General features: G+C 38.9%; 1 protein-coding gene across 1 annotated transcript in view; it reads left to right on the forward strand.

The window, feature by feature from the left end:
* The first annotated feature begins 17,742 nt into the window (after positions 1-17,742).
* The window catches only part of CFTR (CF transmembrane conductance regulator), a 165,066-nt gene continuing 163,058 nt past the window's right edge, over positions 17,743-19,750 (forward strand). Inside the window, exon 1 of the mRNA XM_035020298.1 lies at positions 17,743-17,762. Coding sequence (XP_034876189.1) covers positions 17,743-17,762 — 20 coding nt within the window. The remainder of the gene's footprint in view (positions 17,763-19,750) is intronic.

The following is a 19,750-nucleotide window of genomic DNA, read 5'->3' on the forward strand; positions in this document are numbered from 1 at the left end:
TCTTATCCTATCATCTATATGAGGTATTTTCATTTTTTTTTTTCTGCTGACAGTAAGCTCTCTGAAAGCAGAGACTGTGTTTTGTCCCCAGAGATTACCATGATGCCCTGCAGAGCCTGTCAGCTATTCAGAAAATCCAGGGCCCAATAACCCAATAAAAATATCTGAATAATAACCCAAATCTGTGGGTTATTATTATTTTTTTAAAAAAAGATTTTATTTATTTGACAGAGAGAGATGCAGCGAGAGAGGGAACACAAGCAGGGAGAGTGGGCGGGGGAGAAGCAGGCTTCCCGTGGAGCGGGGAGCCCGATGTGGGGCTCGATCCCAGGACCCTGGAATCATGACCTGAGCCGAAGGCAGACGCTTAACGACTGAGCCACCCAGATGCCCCTATTTTTTGGGTTTTGTTGTTGTTGTTGTTTTGTTTGTTTTGTTTTTTGAGGCCCTCTGTATATTAAAAACTGAAGAAATGGCAGGGTGACAAAATTGTGGTATACTTTAAATGTTATATTAGACAAGTGGATGCAATTAAAACACATACATTCAAAGAATAATCCCCAAAGGAATGGTGGTGTTAGTAAGATGATCATAAGATTTCTAAAAAACTGAGCTCATAGTATACTTAAGTTGATATAGTCTGGTAACTTGACATGAGTTCAGTGTTGACCAGTGACTCTCTTCTTTCTGTCTTGTCAGCATATGTGTGGAACTGTGCATCACTTGAGGCCTGGGCCTAAGGACCCTCTGACTTTTTGTGTGAGAGGCCCTCACACATGGTGGACACCCAATAAACATTTACTGAAGTGAGCTAAATTTAATTATATGACCAAAAGTTGCTGTATATAAATATAATGCATTAATTCCTATTTTTTAGTTTGGTCAGAATATTATTAAAAAATAACATTGAAAGTTAATATTAACTTCTAATTTAATGTCTATAATTTAACTTCTACTTGTTTTACACTTGTCAGATCAAAGAACTAGACACCGGGGAGGAGAAAAAGTACTCATTCTTACTGACTGGCTGACTGCGTATTTCCCTGTACTATGTATGAGACACATAATGAGAATTGTGTTCTCTGTGACTCTTCTGACTAAGTAAAGAGGACTTGATGAGAATCAGTGTAATTTTTTTCTGGAATCTAGGCTAGGGATGAAAAATAATGAAGATTCCAAAAATATTTGGAATTCATTGCCACAGGGGTTAAAGTTGATATCAATACTAAATAATTCTCTGCTATTAGTATAGCTTAAATTTGCCTAATTTAGAGGTATTCCCACTGAGGTACATAAATACATGAATTGGTATCTCTGTGATCCTCCTTTTAATATAGTGCATAGAAATCAGGCATGCCTGAAAGCATGGACTCATTATTAGAATTACCATTGTTTACTTTTTGAAATGTATCTACTTAGGTGTTCATTTCTGATGTAATCTCATTTTCTTAGACCTAGTTGGTAGAATGATGTGTTTCAGGTCCTTCTTTGCTTTATTATATAAGCCCGATCTTAAAATTATTTTATAATGAAAAGGAGAGGAAGAAATAAAGAGGACCCAGTTACTTGTGATAATTCAGTAATAAGAAAGAAAATTTGGTTATTTAAACATCAGGTATCAACCTTTTCTCCTATTCCCATACACCTGAGGGATTTGACATATTTCTACAGTATCAGTGGTTCAAGGAGCAGGGGTAGAGATGGATCAGGAACCAAGGAGTAGTGAAGTTAGAATTAATTAATTTATACAATATACGTGATTCTGAAGTGTCCTCCACAAGAATCATTCCTAAGAGATAGATAATTAAATGCATGAAAACTGGAAGATAAGATTATTTGTCAAGTGTATTGATCATCTGAAATACATTAATTTATTCACACTTATTTAAACTTTATTATACATTAAAAACATTAAAAAATCTGTAATAGAACTAAAGGTTTTTCAGTGACTGGAAGAAAAATGCTATATAAATAACCCATACCCATATGTCTTTCATATTCTCATTTTTTACCTATAAATTTTTAAATTTATCAAGAGTTAAAAGCATGTTGTTAGGGGCGCCTGGGTGGCTCAGTTGGTTAAGTAGCTGTGTTTGGCTCAGGTCATGATTCCAGGGTCCTGGGATCACGTCCCACATGGGGCTCCCTTCTCAGCAGGGAGCCTGCTTCTCCCTCTCTCACTGCCTGCCGCTCCCCCTGCTTGTGTGCTCTCTCTCTTTCTCCCTCTGTCAAATAAATAAAATCTTTTTTTTAAAGCATTTCGTTAACCTACAATTTGTTTTTAAGTGTAGCACATGAAAATGTTTAAAATGAAATGTAGTATAACTTAAGAAAACTATTAATATGCAAATATTATCAATGTAGAATTTTACAGAAAAAAACAAAGATAGTTTTATAAAACCCAAGGACAAACAACAGTTTGCATATGCAGAAATATGCCTGAAGAGTGGTTCTCATAATGACTTAATGACCAGCACTTTGTAGTTAAGTAGAAAGTACATATACATGGCTAACAGGCATTCGAAAATATGTATCTATATGTGCGCAAAACTCTAAGTTATATAGCTGTGAAACATGCAAGGCAATCCGAACCATTCCAAAAGATTACAAAAAGAATTTAAAATTTCTTATTTTTAAAGCTGTAAGCTTAAATATTTCTGTGCAATGTTACAAAACAAAACCCTGTCCATGTCCTTATATACAGATAACATGGAATTCCATGCTCAAGTGCAAAAAACTGCCATTACTCTCCACACCCATAACCCAGGCTTTACCCTTCCTGTCATTCACAAGCCCTACAACACTGGTTTGAGCTCTGGCCTGAATTTCTGGGTGAGAGGTGCCCCATCAACCGGGAAGGGTAAGAAGAGGGTATTTCCCTTAATTCTCTCTTTACTTCCCCTTTGTTCTGTAGGATGGACTTCTTGGGACTCAAGGGAACAACCACACAGAATCTTTTTTGCTAAATGCCCCAAACCTGTGTGATGTTAGAGGCCAGTAGAATTTTCCAGTTTAAATTATTTCACTGGCATTACACAGTAAAACTTTAAAATTCTTTTCTCGGTTAAGATTTCTTGTTAAAAATATAAAGGAAATTAATTCTACAATTGCCTATTCTCAATGATTTTCGTTCACTGAATGACATTTTATCCCACAACAATGTAGTGGAGGAGAATGATCTTGGGATCGGCTAGATCTAATCCAGGACAACCTGTACTCAACGTAAAGCTATAGATAAGTATGTTAAAGAGTCTTTTGACTTTTTGTCCTTTTCTTCAAGAGTAAAACGGTATAATAATAATTATCATAAGGATACTGAGAGTTAAATGAGAGAAAAACACGAAAAAGGCTTACACATTAGGGACTCCATACTAATTAATTTCCTGCATTTAGTTAATCCTGGGTATACAAGTGGGTTTGATTCAGATTGGAAAACAAGCCAGGTACAATCACGGGAGGAACAATGATGCACGTGCCTCAATGTCCTCTAATATTAGTGGTTCCACAAAAAACAAAAAAACAAAAAAACTGTGTTTTTAAAACATGTGTTACTACACATTTTCCAACAGAGATGTCAAAGCTATGGCTGAACAATTATTTCCAGAATACTTTTTTTGAGGGAAATGTGACAGCTCTTTGTCAATTCATAGTAATCCTTGGAAACATTTGAAGCCAGAAATCAGGGACACCTGGGTGGCTCAGTCGGTTAAGCATCTGCCTTTGGCTCAGGTCATGATCCCAGAGTCCTGGGATCGAGCCCCACATCGGGCTCCCGGCTCAGCAGGGGGTCTGCTTCTCCCTCTGCCTGCCGCTCCGCCTGCTTGTGCTCTCTCTCTGTGTCAAATAAATAAATAAAGTCTTAAAAAAAAATAAAGCTGAAAATCAGTAACTATAGTATAGGAGTGAGAGAGTGGAGTGAGTGGAGAGGTAGAAAGGGAATTACACAGATTGAATACAATTATTTAAGTAAAATATATTCCTAGAGAAAATAGAGACTAGACCCTTGAAGTTGCATGTTTTAATCCATTTTTTTTTTTTTTTTAAGAATCCAAATGTTTTTTACACAATACAGTGGGAGTAAAAATGTGTTACCACCCTGTGGCCAAATTCACTTTTATTTTTAAGTCATACAATTTTTATAGTGAGTAGCTAATATTACCTTGAAACTTTGGCATGATTGATGAATTCCATCTTCTTAATAATAGCTACAGATTATTGAATAATTTCAGGCCAGTTTGATGGTCCTGAGTTGACAAGGGAACATGAGGATTTTATTTTTCTTGTGAACTTTCGTGGGATCAAGAAATTTAGTAGGGCTTTGTTTAGTTTTGATTTATTTTAAAGAAATATTCATTGACTCTTGTTTTTTACATGATTTATTTCCCATTGGGGGGTGGGAAGTTTTTTTAAGGTCATAGAGTAATTCAATCTGAAGCCAATTTTCCAGACTTGTGAAGTTTTATGTTCTAAGACCCAGATCCTATGGTCACCCTTGCAAAAGAAATAATTAATTGAGAATTATAAATGTGAAGAGTATTAACTTTGAAAATGCTAAATATGAGATAAAAGGATCTGACTGGGCTTGACATATTATTATTAAATATTATTTTAAAAAAGATTTATTTATCTTTTTAGAGAGAGAGCAAGTGAGTGAGTGGGGGAAGGGGCAGAGGGAGAGAATCTTCAAGCAGACTCCCCACTGAGCACGAAGCTGGAAGTGGTGCTCCATCTCAGGACCTGTGAGATCATGACTGAGCCAAAACCAAGAGTTGGACACTTAACCAACTGAGCGACCTAGGCGACCCTATTAAATATTACTAATGTTCGAATTGTTAATAATTTGTTGTTACATGGAAAATGTGCCACAGATCAGTAAAAACATTTTCCTTAGCTTTTAAATACAAATTTATATTTTTATATTAAAACAGTTTTAGATTTACAGAAAAATTATGAAGGTACTACAGAGAGGTCCTGCATACCCCACACTCGGTTTCTACTATTATTAACATCCTACGTTAGTATGGTACATTTGTCACACTTAATGAACAAATATCGATACATTATTATTAACTGAAGTCCATACGTTATTCAACTTTCCCCAGTTTTTACCAATGATCTTTTTCTGCTCCAAGTTCCCATCCAGATAACACACTATATTTACTTATCTTGTCTCCTTAGGCTCCTCTTGGCTGTTATAGCTTCTCAGATTTTCCTTATTTTTGATGACTTTGAGAGTTTGGGATTTGTTTGTTTCCTTTTCCGTGATTAAACCAGGGTTATGAATTTTTTGGAGGAGGACCACAAAGGTAAAGTACCATTTTCATCACATAATATCAAGGGTATATACTATCAACATGACCTATCACTGTTGATGTTGACCTTGATCACCTGACTGAGAGTGTTTGTCATGTTCCTTCTTAGTAAAGTTACTCTTTCTCCCCTCGGTACTGTGCACTTTGGAAGGAAGTCATCATGTACCGTCCACACTTAAAAGGAGTAAAGAGTTGAGCTCCACTTCCTCGAGAGTGAAGTATCTTCATAAATTATTTGGAATTCTTCTGTACAGGAAATTTGTCTTTTCTCCCCCGTTAATTTATTCAATTATTTATTTATGTCAGCATGGACTTGTGGCTATTTATTTTATACTTGGGTTATAATTCAATTGGTTTATAATTATTTTATTGACAGACTGTCCTATTTTTAACCATTAGGGGGCTTTTTCATCTGACTCTTGTGTCCCTTTGAAATACCCTCCATCATTGTGATTTTTTTTTGGTTATTTATTTATTTATTTTTTAAAGCACCTCCTTTCTGGCACTACAAGATGCTCCACACTCATCTTGTACATTTCTTGCCTCAGTCCTAAAAGGAATTCTGGTTTCTCTTATTAAGGAATAGTATTACAAGTCAAGTCTGGGTGCTAGGGTATGTTGGCTGATACTGAGATGTCCTTGCTTCTAGGCTGTCTCAGCTGACAGAGCAAGAAAATATATGCATGTATCCTCACTTTGTGTATACACACATCTATAAATACTTCTGTATGTAAGCATCTGTATCTTTATTAAGCTAAGCATGAGTTTGCACTGCTGTCTCTAATTCTAATTCATTACCACATGGATCATTCTAACCTCTTGCCCTTGCTTATCTGTAACTTCCCACTCCAACAGTGAGACACCTGATTTCCACCATCACTATCTGTTTACTTAATTTTTCATTTCCATTATACGTGCATAGTGTTTTCAGAATTGTTTATCAGTACCCGTGGGAAACAACTTTATCAGCCAGAGGTGTGCTTTATGTTGGCCCTTCTACTGCTGGTTTTATGTACTCTACTCATTTCCAAAGTTACTGAGTCCAGAGCCTTTTCCTCCCATTCCTTCCCGTGAGATTGTTTCATATATTTGTAATATATTTAGATTCTCTTGTCACATTCTGCATTCCATCCTGGAATTTCTCCCCATCCCCCATTTCCTAAATGATTTTTAAAAAATGCACATACTGAATAGTTTCACTGCCCTAAAAATATTTCTTTTGCTTTACCTATTGTTAACCTTAAAATAAAACTGTCAGTTATTTTACCAGTAAAATGGGTTTATCCAGGAGTAATAGAGAATTGCAATTCAGGACATGTAGGCTATGGCAAAAGCATAGGCAAATCTGGAGTCCTTTTTTTATAGAGGAAAGGCTGGGGTGGCGGGGAGCGGGGGGGGCGGGTTGGGAGGGGCTCTTATAGACAAAAAGTCTGTTGGAGTAAACTGGGAGTTCCAAGTTTAGTGGCTTTTCATTGGCTGTGTTTTGATAGTCTCTCATTGGCTGGTCTGTTGCTGGACAAAGAGAAAATCTTTCTTCTTCCTGATGGGGTATAGACTTCTTCCTGTGAGGAATGCAAGATAGGTCTCTCCTGTTTGGGTCTGCAATTAAAGAGGAGTGTTAAGGGCATGAGAGCTCCCCCTTCTGACCTCTCCGCTCTCCTCGCTCCATTTTAAGTGAAGTTTCATTTTATTAATTTTCACACTGTTTAACCCTTCCCCTCCTCATCCCAAACTCCTGGCAACCACTGATCTATTACAGTCTCTATATAGTTGTGCTTTTTCCAAGATATGTGTAATTGAAATCATACAATATGTAGGGTTTTCACATTGGCTTTTTTCACTAGCAATATGCATTTACGTTCATTCATGTCTTTTTGTGGCTTAATAGTTCATTCCTTTTTGGTGTGCCTGGGTGACTCAGTCAGTTGAGCATCAGACTCTTGATTCTGGCTCAGGTCATGATCTCACTGAGATCAGGCCCCCATGGGGCTCTGCACTCAGTGGGGAGTTGGCTGGAGATTTTCTCTCTACCCCTCTCTCAGCCCCTCCCCCCGCTGTGTGCTCTCTCTCTCTCAAATAAATCTTTATTTTTTTAATCTTTTTTTTAAAGATTTTATTTATTTATTTGAGAGAGAGAGAGAATGAGAGAGAGAGCATGAGAGGGGGGAGGGTCAGAGGGAGAAGCCTACTCCCCGCAGAGCAGGGAGCCCCATGCGGGACTCGATTCCAGCACTCCAGGATCATGACCTGAGCTGGAAGGCAGTCGCTTAACCAACTGAGCCACCCAGGCGCCCAATAAGTAAATCTTTAAAAAAATAGTTCATTCCTTTTCATTACTGAATAGTATCCCATTTTGTAGATGTACCACAGTTTGTTTATCCATTCATGATTGAAGTATACTTGTTTACTTCCAGGTTTTGGCAGTTGTGAATAAAACTACTGTAAACATTTGCATGGAGATTTTTGTGTAGACTGAAGTTTTCCAATCAGTTGGATAAATCCCTCAAAGTGTGATTACTAGGTTATATAGTAAGACTATATTTAGCTTTGTAAGACACTGCCAAATGGCATTCCAAAGTAGCTATACCATTTTGCATTCCCACCAGGAAGCCTCACCAGTGACTGGGATTGTCAGTTTTTTGGATTTTAGCCATTCTAAAGGATGAGCAGTGGTATCTTATGGTTGTTTTCATTTGCAATTCCCTGATGACAAATGATGATGAGCATCTTTTCACATGCTTATTGGCCATCTGTATATCTTCTTTGGTGTCGTATCTGCTCAGATGTTTGGCTTATTTTTTAAATTGGGTTGTTTTCTTATTGTTGAGTTTTATTTTCCCTTTTTTTTTTTGAAGGAACTAAATAAACAAAAACTAAAACTGGTTGAGGAGATGTGCATTTAAAAAGTCATAAAGAATTATCCCATACCCATTTCTTTCTTTCTTGTAAAAAAAGAATCATGGAAGGACCAGTTTAGCTTTCAGTAAATCACTAATGTGAGCGTGTGAAATTTGAAACACAAACACACACACACACACACACCACTTATTGAGCACTTATTCTATGTCAAGCAATGCATTTAATTTTTTCCTTATAGGAACTCATTTAATTCTCATAATAACCCTATGTAATGAAAATTCTCGCTTCCCCCATCTTACAAATGAAGAAATCTCAGCTTCCAGTGGAAGAGTTCTAACACCCTGTGCTATGCTACCTGTTAGAAAATAAATTTTAAAATGAGATAATCTAAGGCTTGTTTTCTTACACAGCCAAATGAAAGTATATTTTAAAATTATGTCTGAGTGAACATAGAAGCAGATTCCAGAAAATAGTCCACTTTTCTGGAATTACTCAAATTGTTACAAGCCTCAGATTGGTTTGGGTTTGTGTGAGCATCCGGGTGACTGAATAGAGGTCTACACTTATTCTCAGATCTTCAAATCTAAATTCATTTTGCAACATTTTTTTTAATCCTCACTTTCTTGAAAGCAAGCAAGATATAATGTTAGTAATCAAATAGGCTGTTCTTCCCTACCCTGTTCTGGGCCAGATAATTTCCAAGACTCATTTGCTTTATTGTTTAATAGGTATTAACAAAAAGAATTCCTAAAGACAAGTAGAATCATAACCAAAGTGGGTTTTGAAAACGAGAGTAGCACAGTTGCAGCTGGGGGCTGGCTCTGAGCCCGGCGATGAGCCTGCAGCGTTGGACTGGGTGTTCCGTCCGGCCTGGCTGTTCTCCAGGGAGCTGTCAGTGGCCGGGTTCCCACAGTGCCAAGCACTAGCAGGTGCAGAAAGGTTCAAGGTTTCTGTTCTCCAGTAGTGTTGAGGGCATGCAGGCTGTCTGACAGCAAACAAGACGAGTACCCCGTGGGCCCTGAGGGCCATGAGGAGTGGAGCTCCTGCTTTGCTTTGGGGGGTTGACATTGGCATTGGCAGGTGTGCGAGAACCCCTACTGCTCCTCACAGGCCTCTCCCCGGCTTCTGAGAGGAGTGAGGGGTTTGCACAATCTTCTGGAGAAACAGAGGACTGGGATACTCCCATTTTGGAGGCTTTCAGTGTTTGTTTGTTTGTTCGTTTGTTCGTTTTAAGGGGAAAATTGTCAAGATAGAGTTTTAAAAATTGTGTTTTATTTTATATGTTTGTGTTTAAAAAATTAATGCTCCTAACATGCAAAAAAATGAAACGTGGTATACTGTGCACTTACACAAGATATATGAAGAGCTACATAAAACTCCAAGGCTTTATCAGAATATTATCTTCTAAGGAACTACTGGTGGCGGGAGCTGATTATGGGGCAAATGTTTAAAGTTACCTGATGGAAGGATTTTTCTTCTACTCCTCACAGGGTATCTTTGTGACTAGACGTAATGATCTCTGGGACAATTTTGTTTTCAGTCCCCAAACCAGGAATGGGGAAAGAATGCAGGCCTGCAGTGGGGGTAAAAGAAAGGAAGGTGAAAGAGATTTAGGGATTTACTGTAGATTTTACAGGGCCAACGAGATTCCAGAATAAATGAAAGAAACATTGATGCTGGTCATGTAAACCTCTGGGCTCAGGTAACTAATGCTTTGCTTTGTCAGTTTGAGTAGCACTTTAAGCTCCAAGAAGCACTTTGAAAGTTGTAGCAGAATTCTGTCTTGTTCACTTTTCCCCTTTCCTGGCAAAAAGCTGGAACACTATAGGCTTTCCAAAAGCATTTGTGGAATGGAGTCAGAAGGCCATTTTATTCGCAGGATGCATTCCTTTTGTTTGTTCTGCAAAAATATTTGAAGTGTTTAGAAATTCATGGCATAAAATGATTATGACACATATCTCTCCAAGCTTTTATTCACCGCTCATGCAAACATATATATATACGTATACTGCTCCTCACAGGCCTCTCCCTGTGGATTCATCACCATAGTTTCACCCATTGCATTGAACTTGAAGATCAATATATAACCAGCATAAGAATAAGATCTCACAGACACTGTCTATGTAGGGTAAGTTAAAGCAAATCAGAACCTGGGGGTTTTCAAGTTACAGTTTCCCCGGGCTGAACAAGACCTCCCTCGAATAATTGACTTCATGTTGTATCCTTGGCGTTAATCATGAATCGGTATAAGAAATGATCATAAAATAAATGTTTCTGAAAAAAATTATAGCTAAAAATGCCATACAAGTTTATATATATATATATAAACTTGTATGGCTCTTTTCACCTACTTCTTGGGACACAAGTAAGGTCACATGTCTTTTTGACTTTTGAATGTTGAAGTTAGCAAGAAGTTCAGAAATTTTTTTTGTAAGTTGGACTTTTAAAGTTTCTTCAGCAGTTTTGAAAGCCTACCCAGCATCCCATGCTGGGTATGTACACAAGGCAGCCTTCCAGTTTCATCTGCAAAGTGGCCCATCTTCCACCAAGCAGTAAGCATTGGCATTAAATTTTTTCTCTCACGGTGGGTCAAGTCTTCCTCGGGCACCCTTGACATGCATATTCAAACATTTCAGCCAGGGTCATCTCCACTCATGAAATAGTTTCTAACTATGTTGAATCTCAAAAGAAAACGAGAAGAAAAGGTTTTCTTCAGTCCTTCCTGCCCCATGGATACCTACCTACTTTACATTCTTATAATAAATAGTCCTCTCAGTGGATTCTGAGGAAATGAAGAAAAAAAAAGGAAAAAACAAAATAGAAAACCCCTTTGTGATAAGTACCCGTTTTTCAGCTAACCAGAGAAACAAATGGACAAACTGTAAAAGGCAGCTCCTTTTAAACAAAACAATCCTATATGGTCCAGTTATACATGCAACATGGTAATTAAGTGCTCAGCTCTGGAGCTTCATTCAAATTCTGGCTCTATTTCTTGAATTGGTGCTTGGCATTTAACTTTCTATACCTCAGTTTCTTCATCTGTGAAGTGGAATGACAATGATAATCAAATATGCCAACTTTTTCTGAGTTATGTAATATAATTTATGCAGCAAAGTGGTATGTAAAACCTGTATTTTTTTTCCTTGCAAAAACAGGATCATGCTAAGCTTAATTTGCTATTATAAAAAATTACCATTTTTTTTATTTTTAGGTAAAACCTTGTGACAGTCACATTTGTTTAGAGGAAAGCTATGACACATACTTGTCAATTTGATTTTCTTTAGTTAGCATGATATGCTTTGTTCCAAAAATGATTTAGACAGTTTTCATACCTATCTTTAAGCATAATTTTTTGCACATGTAAATAAGAGTTCCAAATGCCATAGTTTCATCAGTGTTGCTTCTCAACAGCCTTTGAAAGGAGGAGGTTCCAGTCACTCCGGGAGACGCCGAGATGTAGGCTGTGGAGGCCAATGAGCCATAGTCACAGAACCAGGAATGGGTTGTCCTTCTGACCCTGTGGATTCATCACCATAGTTTCACCCATCGCATTGAACTTGAAGATCAATAAATGACCAGCATAAGAATAAGATCTCACAGACACTGTCTATGTAGGGTAAGTTAAAGCAAATCAGAGCCTGGGGGTTTTCAAGTTACAGTTTCCCCGGGCTGAACAAGACCTCCCTCGAATAATTGACTTCATGTTGTATCCTTGGCGTTAATCATGAATCGGTATAAGAAATGATCATAAAATAAATGTTTCTGAAAAAAATTATAGCTAAAAATGCCATCTGTGATATCAGTCACTGACAATTCTACAAGCCTTTCAATGGCAAACTCTTCCAAAACTGGGGTGAAGGGAGGATGGCTTTTATTTCCAGGTGAACTTGCATATTAATTTCTATAAAGTATCAGACAATGGGAATAGTAAAACCTGTTGGGCTTTGAGGGTCAGGACATTCACAATTACTCTTAGTTCCTAGGTGCATTAGCAGTCTCCCACTGAGTCTCTCTTATTCTTTATTTCACATATCTTCTTTATTTACATGTTGTTATTATAAATTATCTATTTGGGGGAAAATAGTTATAAGTAACTACTTACTGTATACTCCACTGCCTTTCTAAGTGTGACTCTTCTATGTAGCATATGAGTTAGTATAGAATTCACCTGAAGAAACAAACTGCTACTTTTCTTCCTAGGATCCATGTATATAAGACCACAGTTTTAATGCTATAGACAGCATCTGGCTTTCACCCTGATATCGCTAGAGAAAATTTAATCTGGTCTTATAAATTCTCTTGTTTCTAAAAAAGCTTCAGCAGGAGAATGAAAAGAGAACCAGCATAAATAATGAAACATGTCATGAATGACAGTTTTAGAAAACCCCAGCATTATTAGCTTTTATACTCATGACAAAATTGTATCATTCAAGATATTGTTCATAATTGTTCCAGTTTATTAACAGCACCAATAAGTTCTCATTTTGTGCAGATTGAGGATCTTTAAGATGTCCTTTATGAGGAAGTGCCTTTAATTTACAGAAGACCCATCAGGGTGCCAGATTCCACCTGGACACAGTAGTTAAGAATTTAACACTGGTGATGAGCTGAAAATTTGAGGAACTGAAAAACAGAGCTTCAAATGTCATTTCAGTGCAAAAAGAGTGAGGACTTCCACCATATAAAAACCTAATTCTGCCTCTAAATCAAAATTATCTTATAGTTGGGAGGGTACCTGCATTTGTCTGTATTCATCTAGTCTAAATACAAGCAAATAACTTCAGAGGGAATGAGAGAATCTAATGTTCCTGAGAATGCCGATAGCCTTAGGGAGTTCAGTTTTCTGTAGCATTTTCTTTTGCAATGCTGTACTGATTTCTGATTTATCACCAGTGATATGTAACAATAATTTCTAAAATTCATTGAGTGCTTATTCAATTTGAAACCCTTTATGTCTGTTACATGCATCATATTTAAGTAATTTCATCCAGTGATTCTCAACCAGGGACAATTTTGCCCTCCCCGCCCTAGGGATTTAGGTAATCTCTGGAGACAGTTTCTGTTGTCACGTATTGGGTGGTGGCAGGAGGCTAGTTTCATAGGCATTCAGTGGGTAGAAGCTAGATGCTGCTAAACATTCTATAATGCACAGGACAGTCCCCTAATCAGTGAATTACCTAGCCCCAAATGTCAATAGCACTGAGGTAGAAAGAACTGGACTTAATCCATTCAACAACCGGGTGAGCTGGGTATTTTTATTATTTTTTGTTATTAAAATATATTTGACATGTAACATTGTGTAAATGTAAGGAGTACAGAATGTTAATTTGACACACTCGTAAGATCAGTACCACTGTAGTGATAATTAGCACTTCTATCACCTTACCTAATTATTCTTTCTAGTAGTTGGAATAATTAAATTCTAGTCTCATAGCAAGTTTGATGATTACAGTACAATATTGTTGTCTCGACTCACTGTGCTGTGCATGAAGTAGGTATTATTAACCTCATTTTCAGGGAAGAGAACTGACGGAAATGTGACCACACAGCCAAGTAAGCAGTGGTGCCAGGATTGAAAATTTAGCTCTTTCTTTTCTCAAAGCCCAAGCTCTTTCGATTATGCTGTGCTACCATCTTCAGAGAATTTTGACGATCACTGGTAGAATCTGAGCTTTGAAGAGTGGAGATCCTGCCTTATTCTGTATACTTGCCTTAGCAATGAGCTCTTGCCTGTGAAAAGATTAATGTTAATCATTCATCTCTTGAGCATCTTCAGATTTCCCCTTGAGGATGACATTTCAACTCTTAGGTCAGTAAGCCCAAGAGAAAATTGTTATTTGCTTGCATATACTGTGTTACTAAACAAAAGATGAGTAAAAGGAAAACAGAAGACACAATTCCTGTCTCCAAGGAGGTTGTGGGGCAAAAAGGGTTGTGTGTGTATATAAATAAAACTATGTGTTATGTGTGTTTATAAACAGAATTGTCAGATCAAACATCATGTTGAAAGCAGTAAAAGTAAATGATCATCTGGCCTCCTCATGTACCAGGACACCTCTATCCAGGTCTGAAATGTCTTTGTAAGACTGTAATGTGTATTTACATGCTTGGTCATCATTGCAGCACGCTGTGAAGAGCTTTGACTGCCCTTGCCCTTCCAGCTTAGATAAGTTTATAAGCAGAACCAGCCTAGGCCCGTGAAGCTAACAAGGCCTTGCCTTTCCCTTTTTTTGATGAGCTTTTCTTCCTGATGGGGGCGACTTTTTCCTTCTTCCTTTTACTTGGCCAGTTTTCAGTGCACTCATGGCTACTACCTATTTATCACTATTAAAGCCTGTTCTCAGGAAAGAATCTAAGGAACACTCTCAAATGAAATTGAACATAATGGATAAGTAAAGTATAGTGAAATTTCACTCTCGTGATGTCTAATGGTGGGACTTCAGCCATCATCTGGCAGAGTGAGTAACGTATGACAGGAAGGTTATCTCATAAGGTTTCATTTATTGAGATCATTTGTAGGAAGCAAATGACACATTGCTGAACACATAGTAGGTACTAATAAATGTTGACTTCCTTTTCTTCATCTTTTTAAAATTAATTAAAAAATATTTTATTTATTTATTAGAGTGAGAGTACAAGTGGGGGTGGGGGGTGGGGAAGGGAGAGGGGCAGCGAGAGAGGGAGAAGCAGACTCCCCACTGAGCCAGGAGCCTGACTGGGGGAGGGGGGGTCCCCGGGATCATGACCTGAGCTGAAGGCAGATGCTTAACCAACTGAGCCACCTAGGTGCCCCTTATTTTAATTAATTTTTTTAAAGTAATTTCCACACCCAAAATGGGGCTCAAACTCACGACCCTGAGATCAAGAGTCACATGATCCTACTGAGCCAGCCAGGCACCCCTCTTTTTGTTTCTTCTCAACATACCTTTAAAATGATGCCACACAATTTGTACACCAATGTTCATAGCAGTGTCACGATAGCTAAACCCCAAGTGTCCACCAGTGGATGAATCGATAAACAAAATGTGATATATACATACAATGTAATACTGTTTAGCCTTAACAAGAAAGAAATTCCACAATATGCTACAACATGGATAAATCTCAAGGACATCATGCTAAGTGAAATAAGCTAGTCACAAAAAGACAAATAATGTATGATTCTACTTATATGGGGGTACTTAGAGAAGTCAAAATCATAAAGTATAATGTGGTTGCCAGGGGCTGGGGGGAGGGGAGAATGGGGAGTTATTGTGTAATGGGTATAGTGTTTAAGCTTTACAAGATAAAAAGAGTTGTAGGGATAGATGGTAGTGATGGTTGCACAACAATGTGAGTGTATTACCACTGAACTGTACATTTAAAAAATGGTTTTAGATTGTAAATTTGATGTTATGTATATGCATTTTCCCACAATGCAAAAAATGCCGTACAAATGGCTACCTAATCTTTTTTTTTCCCTAAGATTTTTTACTTTTAAGTAATCTCTATACCCAGCATGGGCCTTAAATTAGAACCCCCAAGATCAAGAGTGGCATGCCTCACCAACTGAGCCAGCCAGGCAGGCGCCCCTGGTCACCTAATCTTCTAAATTGAATGTCAATTCTGCTTAAAACAATAGGAAATCTGTAGGGGAAGTATGTGTAGTGGTTAAACGCTTGGGCTCCGGCAACACAATGTTTAGGTTCAAATCTGTTTTCTCTGTTATTATATACCGTGCAACTTGCTTGGGAAAATTGCTAACCTTTTTGTACCTTAGTTTCTTCACCTGTAATATATGGATAATGAAGAAGATACCTGTCCCATGAAAGTGTTATAAGTATTAACAAAGACAAACCATGCCATGTATTTGGCGCCGCACTTGGCATATATATATATTCAGTAAGTGCTCAACAAATACAAGCTATTATAATAAAATTTTATGAGTTGATATTTAAGCAGCTTGGAGAGAAGAGCTTCACAGTTTACTACCTCTTTCCGTTCTCATCCTGGCCATTGATTTCTTTCCTATTCCTGACATCTCGAAGCCCCATTTAGGATTTCAGTCATGATCTTCAGCCACATTTGGACATTTCCTGGAGCATAAGTGTACATTCCCTCATTAGATATGTACTTAGATGCAAATTTAGAGTATCATGTCTCAGTTCATTTGTTCATATCTGTTAACAGTGTTAATGTTCTGAGTAATAGTGAAATCTTACTTATGCCCAGAACAAATTTGGGTTGTAATCTTTTATGATAAAAATCTGGGGTCTTCCTATATGTATGTGTGTATGCATGCTTAAAATGGAATATCATAATTGAATGTCTTTTATTAAAAATATAAAACTCCAGTAGCTACTTGGTTTGTAGATTTTTGCTTTCTTATCTCAATCCTGAACAGGTCTAGCAGTTATAATTTCATGAAACCAATATGAGGAGAGAAAAACTGGGTTGGTGTGTAAGTTATGGTATATAATAATACAGGAGGGATGATTTGATTAGAAGCAGTGTTACACCCTGGTAGGAGTCATGGTTTGGAATTAGACCAAGTTTGAATCTTAGCTCTACCATTACAGATAGTTACCTAACTTCTCTTATCGGTTTCCTTAACCAAAAATTGGGGAAAATAACACCTGTTTACATGGTTGTTATAAGGTTTACCTGAGATGATGCCTGGCAAATAGTAAGAACTCAAGAAATAGTCACTATTTCATTTATTCTTTCCAGAGGAAGGAGATGGATTGACAAATACTTGGGGTCTTTTCAAACCATAGCACTTGGTCAGCTTCTGTGTTCTTTGGAACTTAATTGTTGATCCCTTTATTATCACTTGCTCTTTGGTAACAAAGAGGAACTGATTGCTAATTTATTTCAAAATGTGTGTACTATATTTGATGGGTCACACTAGCAGTTATAAAGCAAACAATAGAGTGGGGGTGGGGAAGTGGATGGAGTGAGTTCAATCACATACCTGGGAAAAGTCAATAATGAAGACCAAGAGAGCCTTAATGTGTATGTCATAATCGAGAGAGGAAAACATGGGCACAGGATTTGAAGCGGGGATCATGAGTTAGAAATGCTGAAGTTCTTTCTTGGTATCTAACTCCATACATTTTGGTTTATATCTTTGCTCCTATTTTCTCTACTGTTAAAATTTAGCATAATGGAATTTAAATGTTTATACAACCCACATTAAGATGGGGAAAAAAGGTAACATTGAAATTCAAAGTGGAGCTATAAAAACCTGCTGAGTGCGTTCATTAATTTAAATGCGTATTCCTTTCTACTATTGTGAAATGCACGTTTTATTTGTACTGTATTTGGGTGACCACAAATCAACAATAAGGTAATTTACAAGTAAACACCCTTTCCTTAGTTGTAGAGGCAGTAATCAGACCAAAATGTTTACTTTCATTTGAATTTTTCAATTTTAATTCAATGTGCTCTTGCTTTTACGCAATAGGATTCAGGAATTAAAGCCTTGGCTTTTTAAAAGCCCTCAGGCAGGCGCACAATCCTTACACCAAAATCTAGGGGAAGTTAAGGCGCCCACACCTGGGAAAGCTTAGATGCCCTCAGAGAGTCGAAGATGGCGTTTCTCCGAGTCAGGTCGGAGTTAGCACGCTACCTTCCCTTCCAAGACTGGATTGCTTTCGGTGTATTAGTCAAGATGTTTTGCTGACCGAGACTAGGAAACCTATAGGAGGGCGGGTTAGTTTACACACTGTCGACTTGTCATCTTAGTCGCTAACACAGAGGCCTTCCTTCAGAACGCAAGTCGGGCTGAAAACCTGAGACGGTGAACAAATCCTGAGCGCGTACAGGACAAAGCGATCACCACCTTGTCCGATTTCCCCCCCCGAGTGCGTCTCGCAAGGGTCTGAGCCGCTCTCCGCTCACCTAAGCCTGAAACTAAGCTTGGTTCTTCCCTCCGACACTCAAAGGAGGCGCTGAGGTGAACACAGCAGACGCTGCCGCCGAACTTTCGGGTCTCTAAGGCTGCATTTTGATACAGGAGAGACAGCTTTTCGTTCCCCCTTCAAAATGCACCTTGCAAACGGACCGCGAACCCGGCCAGGCTCTCGGAAGAAGGGTGAGCAAGAAGGCTCAGAAGTTGGCGGCCGCGTGCCCCGCGTCCCGCGGAACCGGGCGCTGAGGACGGTCCGGGAGGCTGCCCCCGGGCCGGTTCTGCTCCTGCTGAGCGTCGGACGCAGGACCCGGCGAGGGCCGCCACTGTCCCCGACCTGCGCGCTGGGTGGGGGCTGGACGGTAGGATCGCGGGCCTGGAAGAAGCGCGCGCGAGGGAGGAAGGCTGGGAGTCAGGATGGGAAAGGGAGGCGCGGGGCAGCCAGGGAGCTAAGGAGACGAGAAGAACGAGCGGTCAGGGTGCACAGAGGGTGGAGAAAGCCGCTAGGGCAAGTTGGGGGCTGGACCAGGCAGCGCCCAGCTTTTAACCTGGGCAGTGGAGGCGGGGGAAGGAGCTGAAGGAAAGGGGAGGTGTGAGGGGTAGGAGGGGGGTGGTTGGAAGCAAATGACATCACAGCAGGTCAGAGAAAAAGGGGCGAGCAGCCTGCGCCAGAGGATAGGCCGTTTGGCATTAGGAGCTCGAGCCCAGCCTGCCCCGGCAGGGACCCCGACGCCCGCAGAGACCATGCAGAGGTCGCCTCTGGAAAAGGCCAGCGTCCTCTCCAAACTTTTTTTCAGGTGAGGGGGTGTCCTGCCGAGTTTTGGAAGGACACGTGCCCACGAAAGAAGAGGGCGTGTGTACGGGCTGGGTTTTGGGGAAAGAGGAATAGCTTTTTTTTTTTTTTTTTTAAGATGCGCTATCATTCATTGTTATGGAAGAGAATGTGGATTTTGTGAACAAAATAGAAGACGTGAAGAAGAGATTAAAGAATAAACTGAAGCCAGTTGTTTGGATAGAGAGCTTTAGTTTAACTTTGAAATCTGAGCTACTTGCAACTGAAAGTTGCACTCTGCAGACCGAACTGTGCTACTGTGCAAGTGTTTTCTTCCATTTTTCTAAGAAATTAGTGAATGAAAAACTTGATAATAAATACTTCAGTTTGGTTCCTTGTTTCTCCCCACTTCATGCCTTGGAAACTTAGATGTCTTTTGGCATACTATTCCAAGTGCCATGTTTGCATGTAGTAGGTGCTCAGAAAACACTTGTTGACTGAATATTGAACTTTGTTAAGGGGAGAAGAGTGAAGTGGGTAATATGAGCTTAAATGAGGTTTTTATTGTTATGATACTGAGTAAATCAACAAGTATATGCCACCATTCCATTATTCTTTTAAGGATGAAAGCAAATCCTTTGAAATATCTATCTTAAAAAAGCCAATTCTACAAGTTAAACTTTTTTTTTTTTTTCAAGGGAGGGGGTAGGGGCAGAGGGAGATGGAGAGGGAATAATCCCAAGCAGGGCAACACCAGGCTCCATCCCAGACCCTGAGATCATGACCTGACCGAAATCAAGAGTCCAGTGCTCAACCCACCGAGCCACCCAGGCGCCCCTACAAGTTATACATTTTTTACAAGGGGGTGGGGGAATCAGAATTATCATGGAAATGTGAAGCTATAGGACTAGATACTGA

The sequence above is a fragment of the Mirounga leonina genome, unplaced genomic scaffold (genome assembly GCF_011800145.1).
Source record: "Mirounga leonina isolate KUSES-001 unplaced genomic scaffold, KU_Mleo_1.0 Mir_174, whole genome shotgun sequence".
Taxonomy (NCBI): domain Eukaryota; kingdom Metazoa; phylum Chordata; class Mammalia; order Carnivora; family Phocidae; genus Mirounga; species Mirounga leonina.